The sequence below is a fragment of the Ursus americanus genome, chromosome 19 (assembly GCF_024610735.1).
Source record: "Ursus americanus isolate L20-20 chromosome 19, mUrsAme1.1.p, whole genome shotgun sequence".
Taxonomy (NCBI): domain Eukaryota; kingdom Metazoa; phylum Chordata; class Mammalia; order Carnivora; family Ursidae; genus Ursus; species Ursus americanus.
Window position 1 is genome coordinate 784184 of NC_142145.1, and position 19410 is coordinate 803593.

The window sequence follows — 19410 nt, forward strand, 5'->3', positions numbered from 1 at the left end:
TATTTCTAAAGTGAATCCTACACACGAATTAGAATGACATTAAAATCCTAATTGAAATCTTGCAAATGACACAGGTTACAAAATAAATATATTAACATACGACCTGGGCTGTATATGCAATATTATTTTAGAATTTTTAGTGAATGATTAGTAATGCTATTGTTTCAGCAATATAAACAAAATACTATTAATAAAGACCTACTTATGTATCTACATGCACTCACACAAAACCCAAAAACACCAGTTGTTTATATAGAAAGGAAGCTATTCATAGTTAAATAATACCCCTGTCCTTCCTACCTTACGAAATGGAGAGGAACCAGAACCACTTAAAATGACATGGCGGAAAAGCAACACCGTCTGGTTTAGAATGTGGTGTCCGGGTTTCCTCCAGTGGTGGCAGTGTGCACCCTTGCCACGGCTTACCTCCTCCTCCAGCCAGTCGTTGTACTGCACGATGGAGGACATGGCCACGTCAGCCCCCTTCATGTAGAAGGTGATTTCTGCAGTGGACTCGTCCTGGGACAGAAGGAAACACAGGGATGTTTAGGCCACGCTGCTCCCGGGGAGTCGAGGCCCCGTGAACAAAAATGCACTAGGGAAAGCAGTTCTCCCTAAACCTATTCTGCAGTGAGCTACCCAAATAGTTTCCTATTCGGGGCAACGCCCCCAGATGTTCAGGCAAACAAGACAGGACGTAAATGCAGATCTCAAGACGAGGTGCCGAGGTTGTGGAAACAAAATCCGTTAATGGATATGTGCCTTGTACTGCCAGGAAAGGTTAATTCTCTCAAATAGTCACTGAATAAGCTTTCCTTGGTTAGCCACCTTCCAAGATATGTTTTTGGTATTTGCTAAAAATGTTTAATAGAGACGCATGTCAGCAACTTTATCGTCGTAAATCATTCTCCAGCCAAGCTCCCTGGCGTGCTACTGCTGCTGGAAGCAAACAGCTTCAGCCGACTTCAACAAGTAATCGCTAACACCTTTTACTTGCTCTGCCTTTGTCCTCTCAGGAGTGACCGTCCATCACTGCCGCTACAGCTCACTAGCTTCTCAGCATAAATTCTTAGTTTAGATTTTATTTCAAACATAAGCAAGCAGCATAAATTGTTTGAACAGTGAAACATCCTGGGCTGCCAGCGTGGGGCGCACAGCGAGCACTGAGCCACGCGCAAGCCCAAGGGAGTGCGAGCGGTGAGTCTACCCGGACGATGACCCCCATGCGCTTGCTCTCTGAAGTGAAGGGGAACATCTGCAGGATGCAGTAGGTCAGGATCTGGCCGCCGGGGGTCCTCAGCTGCATGGAGGCAAGGTCTCTGCTGACCAGGGTGAGGCCGACGCTCTCCGTCCACTGCACCAGGGCCACCTGGGGGAGACCAGCAAGAAGTGAGGCCACGCGCTCCGTGGGAGGGAAGCAACAGGCTAGCGGCGGGACAGCTCGCCCACTCCAGCCGCTTCCAATGCCTCCACGAGAGCGCTGTGGCTTCTGCGGCTGCGTCAGGAACTTAGTAACAACACGAAGGCTAAAGACCAGCAGTGTGAGAGCCCCCGGTCGCACCTTCTCGCAGAACCACCATTACCGATCACGCTGCTGCCCAGAGGCCAGGTCCTAAGACTGGACGGAACGCCGAGCTACAGCGCCTTCCAAGTGCTTCCGGCGGCCCTGCAATGCCACGTCCCTTGTGTTTTCCTGCTCTTATAAAATGAGAGATGAGTGGGTGACTGAGGACAGTGCACGGGCCACCTGAACATCTGAGAACTCAGAGCCCAGCTCTGCCAGTGGCCCCGGCTCCCACAGGGCACGGAGGCTTGCTGGCCTCTTCCATCCTGGGGGAAATGTAGCGCAAACTGTTCTAGACCTGAAGGGATCAAACCTCCCTGCTGCACGGCCGGCACGCAAACACAGAAGTGTTCTTGTGTGCTCTTATTTGTGGTTATTTAGCATTAAGACGTGAGAATCATGAAGAATAATTTTTAAAGTTAACTTATGAAGAGTATTTTCGTGACAGTGTTTTCTGGAAAAAAAATCAGTTTATCTTTAAGTCACCTCAGGACAAGAGATTCATCAGTTGGGGGCGCCTGGGTGGCGCAGCGGTTAAGCGTCCGTCTTCGGCTCAGGGCGTGATCCCCGCATTATGGGATCGAGCCCCACATCAGGCTCCTCCGCTATGAGCCTGCTTCTTCCTCTCCCACTCCCCCTGCTTGTGTTCCCTCTCTCGCTGGCTGTCTATCTCTGTCAAATAAATAAATAAAATCTTTAAAAAAAAAAAAAAAAGAGAGATTCATCAGTTGGCAGGAGGTCTGCTGACCCCACACTCAGCAAGACGGCCACAAGAGCAGAAGGCAGCGCTCTTCCTGCCCCCCAGCCCCTCTCCTCCCTGGGGGCCTGTGTGGGGCCTCCTGTGACTGACGCCAGGGTCTGTCCCCGGCCGAGCACCGCATCCTTGCTTGCTATTTTATTCCCCACCTACGCGTCTGGCACTTGACCTACGGCTGGGAAACCAAATCCCGCAGGAGCATCGTGAGTCCTGTCTGGGGAGCAGAACGTTAGTGCTGAGTCTCAGCGTCCACCGCCAAGTCCCGCTGCGGACAGGCTTCCATGAGGCTCCGCAGCTCTGGCTTCAAGGCGGGACGGCTCAGTTCAGCCCCCACCCCGATTCCTCATCTGTATGGCGGTGGCGGCCAGGCCACCTCTCAGGCCACCATGCACGTGAAGGCCACCGGGGACGCTCAGCACATCTAGGTCGATGTTAGGGTTCTACGCTTCATCCTCTCTCACAGACGTCATCTGAGACGTCCCTTGGGCAGACCAGGAATCACTTTTAAAGTGGGGCTTTCTAGATAGTTTCCACAGTTCTAACTACTGGAAGGTTCCAGCACAACAGTCAACCGAGGGTGAGGAGAGGCTTGCCGTTTTTAATGCTTCCAACTTGATGCAGGGCCCTGTGTGGAGGCCGGGAGCATCCAAAGATGATAAGGTAGGAAAAGCTGAAGTCAGATACTTGCTAGGACTACAAAGAGGTTCCGTGGACTGCGGATGGTCTGGAACACAGCTGAGGGCGTCACTCTACACCATCCTGGACCCCGCTGGCAAGAACTACTGCGGGATGGTAGAAACGGCCACGCTCCATGGCGCTGGCTGTAAAGGGTCCCCAACACACCACTCGGCCTCCTGTATCCCATGGGGTGTCTTTATTTCCCCAAATCGTGAGCATCTTGTAAAGGAACTAAATAGACATGTATGACTGCTGTTCTAGGAGAGTAAAGACTTATTTACACAGTTTGCAATTTCACTTTATTTTATAAATAACTCGAGGCATCAGAATTCACCTTGCAGAAATTTCTCATCTAAAAAGTTTGCATAAGGAATTAGCCCATAGTAAGCGGAACAGAATAATTCCAGAAAAGCATGACTGAGTAATGATCCTATACTTTTGGTTACTTCAGAGAGAGAGTCAGAAATGCATTCCTATTAAAAAAGGCATAAAGGGATCCAAGCACCTTTCTCCCCCTGGCTCCTCATCTAAAGCCCAGTCCCTTCCTCGAGGAGCAGACTGAAGGTGGCCCGTCGTGGGCGAGCTGCTCAGCCATGCTGCGGTCCCTCAGTGTGGGGTGCAAGAGGGGAGGCTTCCTGCCCCCTTGTCCAGCCCCACTGCCCACACCTGGCCCCCCCCGCCCGTCACTGGGCACAAGTCTGCTTGCTGAGGTAGGAACAGCTATGTGCAGTGTACAAATTTCTGCTCCCCAATTTTCCCTTTAAAGATGCAAGTTTCATTTAAATAACAAAATCATACTACTAGCTGACTTACAAATTCTGGACAGCAAAATGTTACATATTAGATTGCCAACTAGTGAGATCTAATGGTGCAGAACTCTCATCTTGCTGTGAGCAATGCTGTGCAACCAGCTCTGGTGTCTGGAAGGAGAGTGCTGCCCACACGCGCTGGGCTAGCGCCGCCCACGAGGGCATGTGCACAGACACCCCACGGTCTCACTGAAGGGAAAATTCTGACGTTGGGCCTTTTCTGCTGTGCTTACCTTGACCTTCTGTGTGCCCGGGGTGGCCTGAAGGACTACGAGGTATCCTTAGATAGGAGGTACCTGCCTGGTACCCAAACCACTGACCAGATTTGATAATGTGCTCAACAGGCTGAAGACTGAATTTAAAGAGCTAAGGCAAAATTCGAAACAAGAATAAGCCCAAAGCCCTGAATCCGTACAGTATTTGGGCTGGTCAGACCATGTCTGACGTGCTGGATTTCTCCTGCTGCGTTTCGGGAGCACGCTGTTCTAGGAACACCCAGCAACTTACCTTTGTAAACATGAAGCCCCACTCTCAATGTGTAATTGATGCCTCTCCCTTTTTTGTGGGAAATAAAGGAAATGAGCAAATTTTTTACTTTTGTTTATTTTCATTAACTGTTTCAGTAAGATCTCTGTTCTCCCTTTCCAGAAGATAAACTATACAAATAGCAACAACTTGAATGCTTACGTTTGTCAAATACTGAGAGAAACTGCCATCTAGAAATGATTTGCTTGCGATTTTCATGTTTTGCTAAAAACAGTGAAGGACCAAACAGGGTCACAGAGTCAGGAGAGCATGCTGTGACCTGTCACCTCTGCTGGGGAGTGAATGCAAGGTCAGAACGCTCCCCTGCGTAGGGGAACTGCCTGACTCTGCACAAAGCCTGGCCTGCTGGGCCCATGCTCCTGGGAGGTGACTGCCGTGCCATGGGAATGCGCCCTGGGCACGAGCAGGCCATGCTGCATGTGTTCTGTACCACCCCTGTGCCTTATTGACAGGCGCCGGTCTCGTGGTGTCCCCTTGACCTGCAGGGGCTGCAAACGAAGGTCCGCCACATGGGGGTCACCCGTCTACACGAATGACCCCCAATGAAAACCCTGGATGCCAAGGCTCAGGTGGGCTTCCTGGGTTGGCAGCACTCCACGCATATTATCACGTCACGCTGCAACAAGTGAGCGCTGTCCACACAGCGCCTGGGGAGGGGGGCGAGAGGACGCTCATGCCAGGTCTCTCAGCGACCCCGGCCTGTGCACGTCTTCCACTGGTCCCACTGGTCCTTTTGTGGTCATCACTGTGACATGAGTCTGACAGCTGTGCAGTCCTACTAGTGAACATCAGGCTGGAAGGAGGTCTTGCGGACACCAAACTGCAGTGTGTGTCTGACCACGTGCAGAACACGTGTCTACCAAGCGCCAGCGAACCCTCCCCCCCATGCCGAGTCTCCCCACAACCAGTGAGCCCGGCCAGGTCAGGAGTGGGAACTCCCAGGTTGGGCAGAGAACAGAATAGCTGCGTGGAGGTGCCCGAGTGTTACTTGGCACTGCCTTGGGGAAAGAGTAAAAGAAAAAAATAGCCTTTTGACTGGATTCGGGATTTTTCACTTCTTTTTAAAATTAAGTAAAGCCGTCTAGAAAGGCGGTATCTCTGGTCCTAAAAAGAATCCGTGTGTCTGAATTGGGGTGACCAGGGCCACGAGTAGAGACTGTGTTAGACGCGGCAGGACTGAAGGCAGGCAGGCAGGTCTTCCCAAGCAGCGAGGACTCAGGGGGCGTAAGTGTTCACATGCTCTCAGGTCCCCACCCAGGACGAGGACCGACCCACTCAGCACCAGACAGTGGAACGGCCCCGCGGTGGTGGACACGCCCCCTGCAGGCTGCCGAGCGTACTGCCTGGGGTGGGGCATTCGTGGCGGCCTCCCAGGAAGGAAAGAGCCTCTGCACAAGGCAAGTGAGCCCCCAGCTCCAGACCCACACACTAGGAGTGCTCTCAAGTGGCTCTTTTCTACTCCTCCCCACCCGCCCCCCCAGGCCCCGTGCTGGGTGGTTTGTTTGTAGGAACAGCAACACGAGGGGGCCGTCTTGCTCCTGAGCTGAGCGACTGGGTCAGATGTGAGTCCAGTATCCCGTAGGCGTGTGGACTGTTAAACAGTGAGTCACCATGCAGCTCGAATTAGAACTCGTGTTCTCTCGCTTTCCAGCATGTCACTAAGCTCCTGAAGTTTGCCAAGATCCTGAAACCACGTATGGCTACTACAGCACGAGCAATACGCTCTAAATTACAGGACTACAAAGACACGAGGCCACCAACAGAAAGAGCACATCCAGAAGGCACAAGCGAACAACTCTGCAACTCACTTCGGGTGGAAAAGGAAATGCACAGCGGGCACACGTTTCCTCGAAAACCTCACTAAAAGCTGCAAACAACCCAGGACTCCCCAGGTGAGTTTTGAACGTCCACAGTGAAAGGGGACTGTTACATTCTGACCGTAAACTGTATGCTTCTGCGATGCCCCGTTACCTCCTCCATGCCCCACCAGGTGGGTTCGGCAGTCTACACGTGTGGACTCACATCTGTTTATTATGTACTTAGTGTGTGCCTTCACGACCCGTTCCAGGCAGCAACTCGTGGCAGAATCCATCTAGTGGCTTATACCTGGCCAGCGTGCCGTGCCAACGGTTTTCAATCATCATCATTTTGAGGATTAACTCTCTATATAATGCCAACCAGAAGAAAAGTATAAAATTTTTCACAAGACAGATGCTTTAATTGCTGTTCTATGCAAGCTGCTTAGTGGTGGGGAGGATGCTTCTGGATAATTCAAAATCAAACCATTCTGGAACAGGCCTGTGAACAACCAACCACAAGGGATGGGCGAACACGCAGTACTTGTCAGTACCTGCCCCCCGACTCAGACACGTGGCTATGAGCTTGTGGTGAAGGGTGAACAGAGCGTCCTGTTCTGGTTTTGAGCTTCACCACCTCGACCCAGAGCACAGTGGGCGTGAAAGGAACCAGGTCAGAATTCATACAAATTCTATATGAAATAGAGCAGTAGTATTTGTTCAGAAAGACTCCTAAAATAACTTCTATCTAATGATATTAAATGTAGAAATTAAAGGAAAGAAAATGTCAAGGGCACTGATAGCTTGACTCTATTTTCCTCCTAAAAACATTTAAACAATTAAAATATATATACTTTGCAAAAGCACGTAAGCCACACTAAACATCATGGCTACAAAGCGTGAAGCAATTCGAGTGATGACAGCATGGACTGGAGACGCCAGAACCCCGCCGTGCCGGAAGGGCCGCCGCGTAGCTTCCGACCGGGGGAGGCACGCTTAGGGCAGTGGATGCCAGACCAAGAGCAAACCCGCCGGCCCACTGGAGCCACTGCCCGTCCCAGCCATGCGTTCAGGGCTGTGCTGGCAGCCCGTCCACCACCCTTCTCTCCAGCCACTTCCCCAAGCTGTGCCTCCTGCCTCCAGCGCTCCGGGAGGCTGTGCGGACGCAGACGGCCAGAGGCACTACTGTCCTGGCTCCTTCCCACACTCCCCTCCACCTGCCTGTTCTTTCCGCTGCAGCACTGCACTCACTACGACCTACACGCACACGCCAAGGGGTCTGTTCACCTGTCCCCTCCGGCACCCAAACCCGCAGTGCTTCTGGAACCTCTGGGCCTGAGGCCCCCGAGGTCTACTGGGCTCACTGCGGTGTTTTCGGGGTCAGCACGAAACACTCCTTCAATAAGAGAGAACAATCTCTTCTCTGGAGTGGCTTCAAGCGGAGGGCCGACAAGTACCTAAGACACGTGTGAAAGCATACACGGGACAGTCCTGAGCGCCCGCTCGTGCGCGCACTCTCCCGGGTACCCAGCGTCATCGGGCTGGGGTCTAAGCAATGTCTCCTTCCCCTCAAGTTACCAGTCCACCTTTCAGCCAGTTCTTGCCCCACAAAACGACAGTCACCTGACAGACGCACGAAGCCTCACCATTCTTGCAGTTTTCTACAGTCAGTACATCTTGGGGATGCAGTTCGGATCTCTTGCCAATATTTAAATCGGGGGGTGGTTCTCTCATTACCGGGTTCTGAGAAGTCTTCACATATTTTGGTTTCCACTCATTGATCAGATATGTATTTCACAAACATCTTCTACAGATCTGTGGCTTGCCCTCGCCTTAACAGTGCGTCTTCTGAAGAATGTGATTTTTACCATCAAGTCCAATTCATCAACTTCTTCTTTTACAAACTATGCTATTTGTGTCCCAGGAAATCACTGTCTGACTCAAGCCTACAGATTTTTTCTTCTAGAAATTTTATACTTTTAGGTTTTTCATACATCTGTGACCAATTTGAGCTAATTTTTTAAAGACTTTATTTGAGACAGAGAGAGCGAGAGAGAGCACAGGTGGGGAGGCGAGGGAGAAGCAGACTCCCCACTGAGCAGGGAGCCCAACGTGGGACTCGATCCCAGGACCCTGAGATCGTGACTGGAACCGAAGGCAGACGCTTCACCAACTGAGCCCCCCAGGCGCCCCTTGAGTTAATTTTAGTACATGGGGAGAGACGCTGGTTGAGGCTTTGTGAACGACAGTCCCGTTGTTCTGGGCAGCGTTTCTCAAGCATCCCCCGCTCTGCGGCACTTCCTTGGCATCTTCGCGGGAAATCAGCTGGTGCCTCGGCAGCAGCAGGTCCTTCAGTCCATGAGCACGGTGCACCCTCACACACAGGCCCTCTGCCTCTCCTTCACTGTCTCGGTGCTGATGGCACACAAGCCTTGGGCATGTTTGGTTAGAGCTGTCCTGAAGTATTTCATGTGCTTTTGGTGCATTATAAACAGTACATTAAAAAAATCTCAATTTGCAATTGCTCCCTGCTAGTAAATAAAAATACAAGTGATTTCTGTACATGGGAAATATGATGTGCAATCTTGGTAAATTCACTTCTTAAACATTAGCATTTTTTAGTAGAGCCTCTGGGATTTTCTATGGAGATAATCATATCCTTTACCAAAAAACACAGTTTTACTTCTTCCTCTCCAACTTGTATGCCTTTTATTTCTCTTCTCTTGTGTTAGCGCCCTGGTCAGGAGTTGTGTGTGGACAGAGAGGGCACCTCTGCTTCTCCCAACAGTACAAGGACTTGCCCAGTGTTTCCCGTGAGGTATCATGTTAGTGGCAGGAATTTTCATAGACGTCCTTATTAGGCTGCACAAACTCTTTTACTCCTAGTTTACTGAGAGATTTTATGAGGAGCAGACGTTGGATTTTTGCCAAGTGTTTTTCCCCTGAAGCTCCAGCAACGATCATGTGGATTTCCCCTGCGGTGTGTGGATAAATTACACGGACTGATTTACGACTGTCGAACCAGCCTTGCCTTCCTGGGGAAAGCTCCAGTCCTTCAGGATGAACTATCGTTTCCATCTCCTGTTGGGCTTCACCTGCTCCCACTCTGTGGGACTTCTGCACCTATGCTCATAAGTGATTTGGTTTGTAGCTCTCTCTACAAACCATGAGGCCTTGTCTGATACTGGTGTCAGTTTAACACCAGACAAGCATTTCTCCCCCTACTGTATTTTGGAAGAGTTTATGCAGAATTGGTATTATTTCCTCTGAAATGTTTGGTTGAATTCACCTGAAGCCACCTGGGACTGGACGTGGGAAGGTGTGCAATTGTAAATCCTATTTCTTGATTAGACACAAGGTCTGGGACTGCTTTGGGTATTTCAGTAACTGCATAAACACAGTCCTGCTCTCCTTCGATGGGTAATGGAGGCCTAACAGCGGTGAGTGGTTTCTAGGACTCAGGACTATGGACTCCTGGCACAGTGCTCTTCACAGGAGAGTCTGCTGTGCTGGTAAAATGTAGATTTGTAGGACAGTCTAACGTGAAAGCGTGTACCTAATTTATTAAGCAACGTATGCTGTAACCTTCACGTTTCGTCAAATTAACAGTTTTTAAAACAGATCAATTAGGAATAATGTAAGGAACTGGTAAAGAATGTTTAACTCTGCAGATTTAGTTTCAGTGGGCTTGGAAGAAATCTAGACATTGGAGGGTTTAAAAGTCCTCAGATGTTTCCAAAGTGGAGCCAAGGCTGACAATTACTTCAACAATCAATGAGGACACCTCTTTCAGAAACTGTTAGAAGACTGAGTGCAGGTAAAGCGTTAATAACAGTGCTTTGAAGCACAGCTGTAAAATTAGCTGTTTTTTTTCCACAGGACATATTTCTACTTAAGTTCATGATTAAATATTTTTATTGTTGTGGCTTTGTGAATGGGACCTCGTCTTCCATGTAGCAGGCTGTTGTTGATATATAAGAAAGTATGGGTTTATGTATTTTTATTGGGGTCTCCTGAATGATGATTCTTTGGTTGCCTGGATATACAGTCACGTCATGTCTAAGTGGTAATTTTATTTCCTTGTAATAACTATAATGATTTTTTTCTGACATACTATCTGGTAGAACGTCCAGGACGGTAAGGAATGGCATTAGTGTTAGCAGACATTCTTGTTTTATTCTTCACTTGGGAACGACTGTAGAGTTTATCTCTGTGATGTGATGGTGAGTATTGATTTAAGACTGGCATCATGAATCAGCTAAGAAAGGATCTCTCTATTTTGCATTGACTATCACTGGATGTGAAGAGGGGGCTAGTTTGTTTTGATCAGGAATGGTTACTGAATTTTAACTTAAGTGCCTTCTTTAAGGCACTCACTAACAGAAGTGAGATTATTAAGTGACTTCCAACTTCTCCAGAGCCATGCTAATATACCTCCTAGTTGTATTCCCAGGAAGAATGCTCCTTGGTCCTGGTCTTCCAACATACTGTAGGTCTGTGGGCACTACAGGCTTCTGCTCCTAAGGCTCATCTGTGAATCTCTTCTGTACTGTATGTGTATTCATGTTACCTCGATCAGATTTCAGAATCTAGGATTAAGTGGGCTACATGAAATGATTTAGAACCCTTTGGAATATCCTCCTTGTTCCAGAAAAGTTTTGTGTTGGATTAATTTTGCAGTTTGTACGCACTGGTTTATATTAGTTTATATTAGTTACTATTTTTGCCAATAATTTCTGAATTTATTGCCTTCTCAATCATTACTTTTTGTCCCCCTATCTTCTCTTCCTCCTCCTCTCCTCTTGTTTGCCCCCGAGTTTCTGAGCTGGCATGACGAGCTCGCCTACTCTGTCTCTTCCTTTTGGGGAGCACGGCCTCTGCTCTGATCTGCAAGGTGCTCCTGGGCATGTCCTCCGCGGGAGATGCAGTTTCGTCTGCCGCCCCCGCCACGCTGCTGGCTGTACCTGGGAGCTGCAGCGCGAGCTGCTCAGTGTTTGCGTGGACGTTGCTCTGGATCTCTGGCCTCTCCTGACCAGGGCTTCTCTTTGGCTGTGTTCTCTGTACTAACAGGACAAACACACAAAGCTGCTGAGGGCTGGGTAGACACGGTCAGGTCTTTGGCTCAGACTTTATCTCAGGAGCAGGGAATACACTGCCGCCGGCCTTCCCCAGCAGTGAGGGCCTCTCTGTAGGGCAGAAGAGCAGAGGTGGGGTGCACACCTTTTCCTGCTCCCTGGGAATGCTCTCCATGATGGTGCGGACCATCTAGCACCCTCCTCCTGTCTCCGTGGCCCACAGAACACGAAACTGTCCTGGTACTCAGGTATGGGTTCCTTATAAGGAAGTTTCCAGTGCTAGTGCTTGATTCGATCGGTTCGGGCAGTTTGTCAGGACTGCGGTAAAACGTGGGGAAGGTGGTTTATCACATCCTCCCTGTGTGCTGCCATGTCCTTGCAGAAGCCGCAGCCTGACGTTCTAGCAGGATGCAATCCTGAGAGATCTTTCTCTGAAATGTGAAGATAACTCTAAACTTAAAGGCTTAATACATTTCAAACGACTATTTACATGACTACTGAGCTTTTAGGAAGTTCTAATAATGTAAACTACTGACAATAACACAGAGGTAAAATTAATTAAAATGGGAATATAAAAAATATACTTAAGAGGAGCCTGGGCTAAATCTCACCCACAGGCCACTTAGTAACACACAGTCTCGTCACAGGCACCTATGTGCACATTCACACTCCTCCGTGCGAAGTAACCAGTACAGGAAGGTGTTCCCAACGGTGCTTCCACAGGAGAAACTATGAGGCAAGATCTTAACATTAGTCTTTTTCTACAATTCTATGATTCAGAAACTTGATGCTATGACTGAAAAGCTTGGGAGAACTTTCTTCTATCACAGTAGCAATTACATCCATAAACCTGCCAGCTACACGCCAGAGATGCATTTCTTACCGTGCATCTTATAGATCATGACCTGATCACGGACTTGTCTGCATTTTCGAGTGTGGTCTTACTGTCACTGCCGTAACTTACCAGAATTATGAACATGAAGCACAATCTGATCAGCTGGAAAAACTGCCCATTAGCCATCACGGTCGGCTGTGTGCGCGCATTGTCCGCGGCTCCTGGGAGGAGGCTTCCGTCGCGGGCAGGGACCTGCCCCCACACGCGCTACTGCAGCACCACCGTTGGCCCCACGTCACCGGACGCGCACAACACAGGGAGTGTACAACTGGAGCACACCGCAAGCCTGAGAGCACGCTTTGGTAAATTCAAAAGCAAGGCCATTAAGGACATAATATTCTTCCATATTCAAACAATCCGCTTGTGGTTTGGCATAAATTTTAGCTGATTCTTGCAAATAAATGTCCAAGTGAGGAGCTGATATCTACACCTGAAAATGATATGTTCCTACATGAGAGGATGTGGCCACAGTGCGGAGAAGAATATTGCCAGGAAATAGTTTTCAGAAGGAAGCAGTCATTAAAGATCATGGTCAATTGTCTTTTTGGGCCCAAAGAGGCCAGAGGCCTTCAGGGTTCGTGTCACCATGTGCCCTGATCACTGAGCTGGCGACCGCGAGCACCAAGGCTCTGCCCATGGAGCACGTATCTGCTCTGACGGCTCACGACATTCGGGGTCCGGCACGGGACACACAACAACTGAAGGGGGATGGGTCTTAATTCTGTCCAGGAATTTCCAGGGAACATCTAATGTTTACTGAGCTGCAGTTTGCTATGCTGAGGCTGTAGAGATAAAGCGACAGGCAAGTGAAACTTTCTACTCTCTTAGAGAAAATGAAATATTGATCACTTATCATAAGAAACAGGGACAGGGCATCAGCAAGTTCCACGTGGTGAATACAAGATGAGTTACTGACACTCGAACATTACCACCGCTTGCTACACCTTAAAGTGTCACCGACGTTCCACGATGATGCGTCCCGGCAAGTATTTAATGACTATACCTCACAGAGCCTTTAAGGATTTAATATTAACTCCCCCAGAATTTCATTATTTGTATAAAACATTCATTTGTGCACATCTGTAGGTAAGGTAAGAGATCCTTTCTGTTCTCAGGAAAATGAAAATGAAGGCCACTCACGTGAAGAATTCCAACTGTGGTATCAGGGACGCAGAAACAAGAACATTCTACTTCAATTACATTCTTTCTAAAGACAGAGAGGACACAAGAGCCATAAACACGTAGGGATTATAAGAGCAGTGCTGATGCAGAATGTACAAAACCAGTGACGTCTCTGAAATGATAATGTTGCTTATTAACCATACATGTTGTGATAGGTCAAAGCTGAGGTCAAACAGAAAACATCAATTGAGCCATTTCCCTGAATAAAGCTCCAGGGTGCAATATTCCAAGCACTTTATTCAATAAAAAATGCTTTTAAAACGGTGCTTTGGTGATTGGGAAGCACTGCCATCATCTGTCAACCTAACTGCAGCGAAGTTCAATAAGCTAAATAATGAACCATTTAGATTATTTTCCTTGGGCCTTAGGGATTTGCAAACATTGCATCAATAGAGCTCTTTAGAAATTATGACGAACTCTGTTTTCTTCATTTTCAGATTTAAAATATATGTTAGGGATTTTTTTAAAGGTTACTTAAATGGGCTGCTACTTTTAATCATTGTCCAATCTCCAAAGTAGAAAGAAATTTTAAACAAGGAAAAAATTTAATTATAAGATTAGCAGTGTCCATTTGATTCCAGTAATCTTGGAATCGATGAGATGCCTCTCTATTGTGAATACCTAATTTAAGATTTAAAAAGTGTTAATAAGTGTTATGAGTTATATAAAAAAACCTAAAGATGAAAAATCCCATGTATTTTCAATAAAATTTGTATTTACTTTTGTCAGGTAATAAGGTAAAAATATAGTATTTTTACAACTTCCAATAAAATTTTTCTTGAGAGACATCTATGGTCTCAGTTTCCCATGCTTAGGACTGGGAAATAGTTCTTTTTCAATACATAATCATATGCAATTTTTGAGAATTTCTAGAATGTTATCTAATACAGGAAACAATGTGTCCAACCCTTTCTTTATATGAAAAGGAATGTAGTCCATTTCCTTTAAGAGCCGTGACCAGAGGCCCACATGTTTCAAAGCATACACTGGAATGGCTAAGATGGCAATATATGCATCATCTAAATCTTATCTCTTCCTCTTAGCAGTTCCTCCTAGATCTCCTATGACGAAATAAAAAGAGATGTTACACACGCGGTTCCAGGAGCCACACAGAGTTTGGCCACAACAGACGTCTCCATGTTTCCTGGCTAACACAATGTGCACAGTGCACCGGTGGTGCGAATACAGCGCCGTCCCCCGACCAGCGGACTCCGGACCAAGCACACCGAGGAGAGCCAGAGAGACGGTGGAGCTGGGCCTCCCCACGCGCCCAGCGTCCTCCCCGTGATGAGCCAGCTACACTGTGCAGCTCCTCCACCACCGACACCACCGCGGCCACTGTTCCTGAGACGAGACGGATGACGCCGTGAGTGCCCAACGATGGGAGTTCGCCATGACAAGGTCATCAGGCACCAGAAAGGGGAAAGACCTTTCACTACGAGATGCGGCCTGGCTATGAACTCCAGGGCTCTGGGTCCTGCTTGAACGTAAGGCCTGATATTCCCAGGAAACTGGTTTCTACATAACTACCACGGGCAGCTCCCTCCTTCCTGCCCACGGAAGGGTAATCCCAGTACCTCCCTGCAGCCTGGGCCTCGTGTGAGCCAGCACTGAGGGAAGGCCGGGAGCCAGCAAAACTGGTCTCAGCTTTCCATGTTTAAAGAAAAAGAACTGAACTTTCATCTTTTTGTCTGTTTTTCACCACCTCTAAGCTCTTACATGAGTAATGACATGTCCTAATTTCTAAAGTAGCTTGTTTTGGTTATTGTGTGGTAATTTCCTGACTAAATAAACAAGGCAGTGCCTATGTAACTACCTCCAAAAATAACTTGGTTTTCAAATAATACAGCTGTGCATAAAGCTCAGTAAAACGCCTTGAGTCTGCTGGCGCACTCTGGGTGTCTTGCTACTGTTCCTCATTACGCGGTCAGAACAAGGTAACCAGGTCCCACGTCTGTCTCCACTACACACCCCCGCACTCCACCAGCCGTGCCCCACGTGCTCTGTGATGTGCTGGCCGCACAGCCTGCGGACACCCAGGGAAGGCTCACGAGACTCCGTGGTTCTCAGCTGTGGGTGCACCTAGCGCATCTCCAGAACGGAGAAGCACCGGCCCCGCACCAGGCCCAACAATCAGCACTTCTGGAACCGAGCACGAGTACAGGAAAAGGCAGAGACACGAAAAAGACTGAAGAAAACAAAACTGTCAGTTCCCTTGCCGTGCACAGAGGATGGAGGGTGCTGGTGTGTCCCCTGTGGCTCCCAGGAGACAGCAGATGGACTGTGGGCTCCTCGGGAACGAAACATGTCAGGATGGTCGTGAGCAGCTTTCAAGGAACAAAGAGGCCCGGCAGGATGGGCTGCTCCCGGCTGCAGGGAAGCAGGACACGAGCCCATAACACCCATCTACACGGTCCTCTCTGCCCCGGATCCCAAGCTGGCTCCAGCTATTACTCATAGGACACCCTTCCTAACACTGGAAACTCACAGATTGACCTTTTGACCTCTGCATTAGTTTTATTCAGCACCATAGGGATGCTCTTGCCGGTGCTCCGGACTCCGCAGTGCACGTTACAGCAGCACCCGGCACCACAGCCCTCCTGGCTTTACGCTGTGCTTCCGAGCGGCAGAGTAAGGCCCCAGCCCTCCGGCCTCCCCGACGTGGGCATCCTCGGGGAAAGCAGCACCCAGGCTCCTTGCCGTGATGTCCTTAGAGAGGAAGGACCTTGCTCTTCTGAAATACTCTTGTTAGCAAGAATCACCAGGCTCCTCTCTTTAAAACATCAAATCAGATTGTTTTCTAAAATTGTGATTGAGTATACTTTTGGGGGGGTTATTATATGATCCAATTTCATAGAGTATTTAAAGAAGCTTCTTTGCTTATACTGCTTCCATGGTCGTCGGTTTCATTACAGAATCATCTCAAGAACTTGAGTACGAGAGAGTGCAATACAGAAAACTGTATTGAAAATACACTGGCTGAACAGGAATTGGGCAAACTAATTTAACAATGGCTTTTATCAATCTAAAAATCAAAATATGGGGGCACCTGAGTGGCGCAGTCATTAAGCGTCTGCCTTCGGCTCAGGGCGTGATCCTGGCGTTGTGGGATCGAGCCCCACATCAGGCTCCTCCGCTATGAGCCTGCTTCTTCCTCTCCCACTCCCCCTGCTTGTGCTCCCTCTCTCGCTGGCTGTCTCTCTCTCTCTGTCAAATAAATAAATAAAATCTTTAAAAATAAATAAATAAATAAAAATTTAAAAATGGGGGTGCCTGGTGGCTCAGTCAGTTAAGCATCTGCCTTTGGCTCAGGTCATGATCCTGGAGTCGTAGGATCGAGCCCCACATTGAGCTCCTTGCTCAGTGGGGAGCCTGCTTCTCCCTCTGCCTCTGCAGCTCTTCCTGCTTGTGCTCTCTCTCTGACAAATAAACAAATAAAATCTTAAAAAACAAAAAAATAAAAATAAAAGTAAAAAAATGGTGTAAGGTTAGAAATGACTAATTTGCCACATTTAAAATTTTACTGTTTCTGTCTTCTGTAGATTTTTGAAATGACTTATATCCCAATTCTCTTTTGAAATTAATATGCTGTGGCTAAATTCTGGCAAAAAAAAAAAAAAAAAAAAGAAAGAAAGAAAAGAAAACAAACAAACCTGGAAATTTAACATGTAAGCCTGACAATTCATGTGGAGGTAAGACGATGGGCGGATGAGGGAGGAACATTCCCAGCTCCAGCAGCTTTACTAAGATCTGACTTGGTCACAAATCAGTTTACGAAATCAGTAAAACTCCGATTCTTCTCACGTGTTTTCCAGTATCTAACTCTTACACTGTCTGGGGCATGTGGACACACCGGGACCAAATGCATGGGTCTGAAAGAGCCACGTGGCCTTCCCGCCTGGAGCTAATACGGCACCGTTAGAAACAATAATAAAGCTCCCCTCGCACTCACCCCCAGAACAACGAATTCTCATGCCTCTGACGCACTTTTGTATCTGAGATCCTCTCAGAGGCCCAACTGACCTCGTCAGGGCTGGCAGCCTGGTAGGTGCGGTTCCCATCGCTGAAGTCCTGGTCCGCCTCCGCGTACTCGGCCTCCCCGGTCACGCCGGCTCGAGGCTCGTACACGGGGGTCACGTTGTGGCACAGTGCAATGGCCTTCACAGCTTCGTGGACTCGAATGCTAACACTTTTTCTCACTTTGGGAGCTGAAGACTGGGCTTTTCTTGGTGGCGTCGAACCGGGAGTGTTTCCACTAGCTTGAGACTGCATCTGATAAAATACGGAACGTCACAGAATTAGAGAGACAAGGCAGTTGACACTGGAATCATCAGCGTGTATGATTTTTATGAGCGCATTAGCTAGGGATAGACAAGGAGCTCTCACATAACAGCTGCTCGTGTACGTGACGTTTCCGCGGCTCGCGCTCTCAGCGCACTGACATCTCCTGGTTGTCACCTCTACCAAACTATCTGTTGTCATACTTAGAATTGGGGAGTTTTCCTTCACTACATGCATCTGATCCATGGCACTGGCTTGCTAAGTCCTTAATAAATCACGTCTGTTCTTGTAAAGATGGGGTGAGTTGAATAGCAAACTAGAGCCGTGTACTCCTAATTGCTTTTGTGTTTCATTAAAAAGTGCGGTCCCTAAAGAAAGCTTTTTAAAAGCAGGGAAAAAATACTTCTGAATCTTCCTTTAATACAGCCTCTGAATTAGAGTCTAGTTTTGTGCATAACAATAACCACTGCATTCTGAGGAGACCTGATCCCATCCTATCTCAACATCACGTGCTCTGGACGGGACCCCCGTCCCGTGTCTGTCTGGCTCTCAGCCCACTGGGCCGCGTTCGAGGGCGCTCACCTCCGCCAATGAAGCGGTCGGCTGGCTGTTACGCCCGTTCCTGGGGGAGGTGGAGCGGGACACCCTCGCCCGCAGGACCACAGACACTCCTCGGTTACCTTCACAGCCACTCGTGACAGCCTTCCCGAGAAAGCGAGGCTCTCGCTTTTGGACGGGGCGTGCTGAGCCACCGAACCGTGAATGCTCTGCCCATCAAATTACAGTGCTGTCTAATGAAGGGTTTGCCTGTGCAGCTCAGCAGCTGGCACTGCCGCTCCCCCAGCGCTCGACTCCCCATCTGCGTGCTGCTCGCGCGACTGCCTTACGCCAGCACACAACAGGGCTGACTCCCCTCACGACTTCGGTATGTTTATTGATGGCTGTATAATTTAATTTCACACAAATGCCATTAAAGATTATGCCCTCCATCACCAAATGCTTCCGGTGGGGAAATATAATCAGATTATGAAAGATTTGTGTTACATTACAGTGGACCTGGTGGACTATTATCATCTTAATAAAAAGACAGAATCTAAGGAATAAAATCAATTTTACAAAAAAATACTATCTAGCCAACCAACAGATAGCTTAGAAAAAAAGATTTTTAGAATACCTCCTCCATGGAAATAAGTATTAAATATTTGCTGTTTTTATACAGTGACTCATCCTTTCTGGTTTTAATTTTTCTACTAAAATAGCTTATTTGAAGCTATTAAAATCATATTCATGGATAATGTAAATTTATTTTTTTAAAAACAGGTTTTACCTGGTACTGTTTCGACCTAGACCAAGATTACCAGAAGGGAAGTCTTATTCCTTCTCCTTTTTATATTTTCCTTGTTAATAAATGTTCTAGGTCACCAAGTACTCCGTAGTGAGCTGAGAGACGTCCAACTTAAGAAAAGGCTTGGTTTTAAGTGTACGTGTGCAATATGTGTGCTTGTGTAAGTGATCATTACGTACGATAAACATACACATTACTTTTCATGTAACAGCGTCTTGAACAGTAAAGTATGCGCCGTTCTGACAAACGTGAAGGAAGAGAAGGTCTGCACAGACGGAGCGCAAGGCGGACAGGACACGAGAACTGGGTCGGAGCAGGAACTGCTCAGGGCGTGTGTGGCTCGGCCCCGACTGTGACAGTCAAGTCAGAAGTATGACGGTCAATACACGCGGTCTACAGCCTCTGTGGGCACCACCGCCAGGTGGCCCTTGAGAGCTTCGAGGCAGCAGTGGTCTGTGTGCACGCGAGCCTCCTGTTCCCTG

General features: G+C 48.2%; 1 protein-coding gene across 2 annotated transcripts in view; it reads right to left on the minus strand.

Moving 5' to 3' along the window:
- ATP9B (ATPase phospholipid transporting 9B) overlaps positions 1-19410 on the minus strand; it is a 256636-nt gene that overhangs the window by 31495 nt on the left and 205731 nt on the right. For both annotated transcript variants that reach the window (XM_087869720.1, XM_045790301.2), the window contains 3 exons: positions 17326-17574; positions 1208-1369; positions 427-519 (listed from right to left, as the gene is read on the minus strand). In XM_087869720.1, the coding sequence (XP_087725846.1) occupies positions 427-519; positions 1208-1369; positions 17326-17574 (504 nt within the window). The remainder of the gene's footprint in view (positions 1-426; positions 520-1207; positions 1370-17325; positions 17575-19410) is intronic.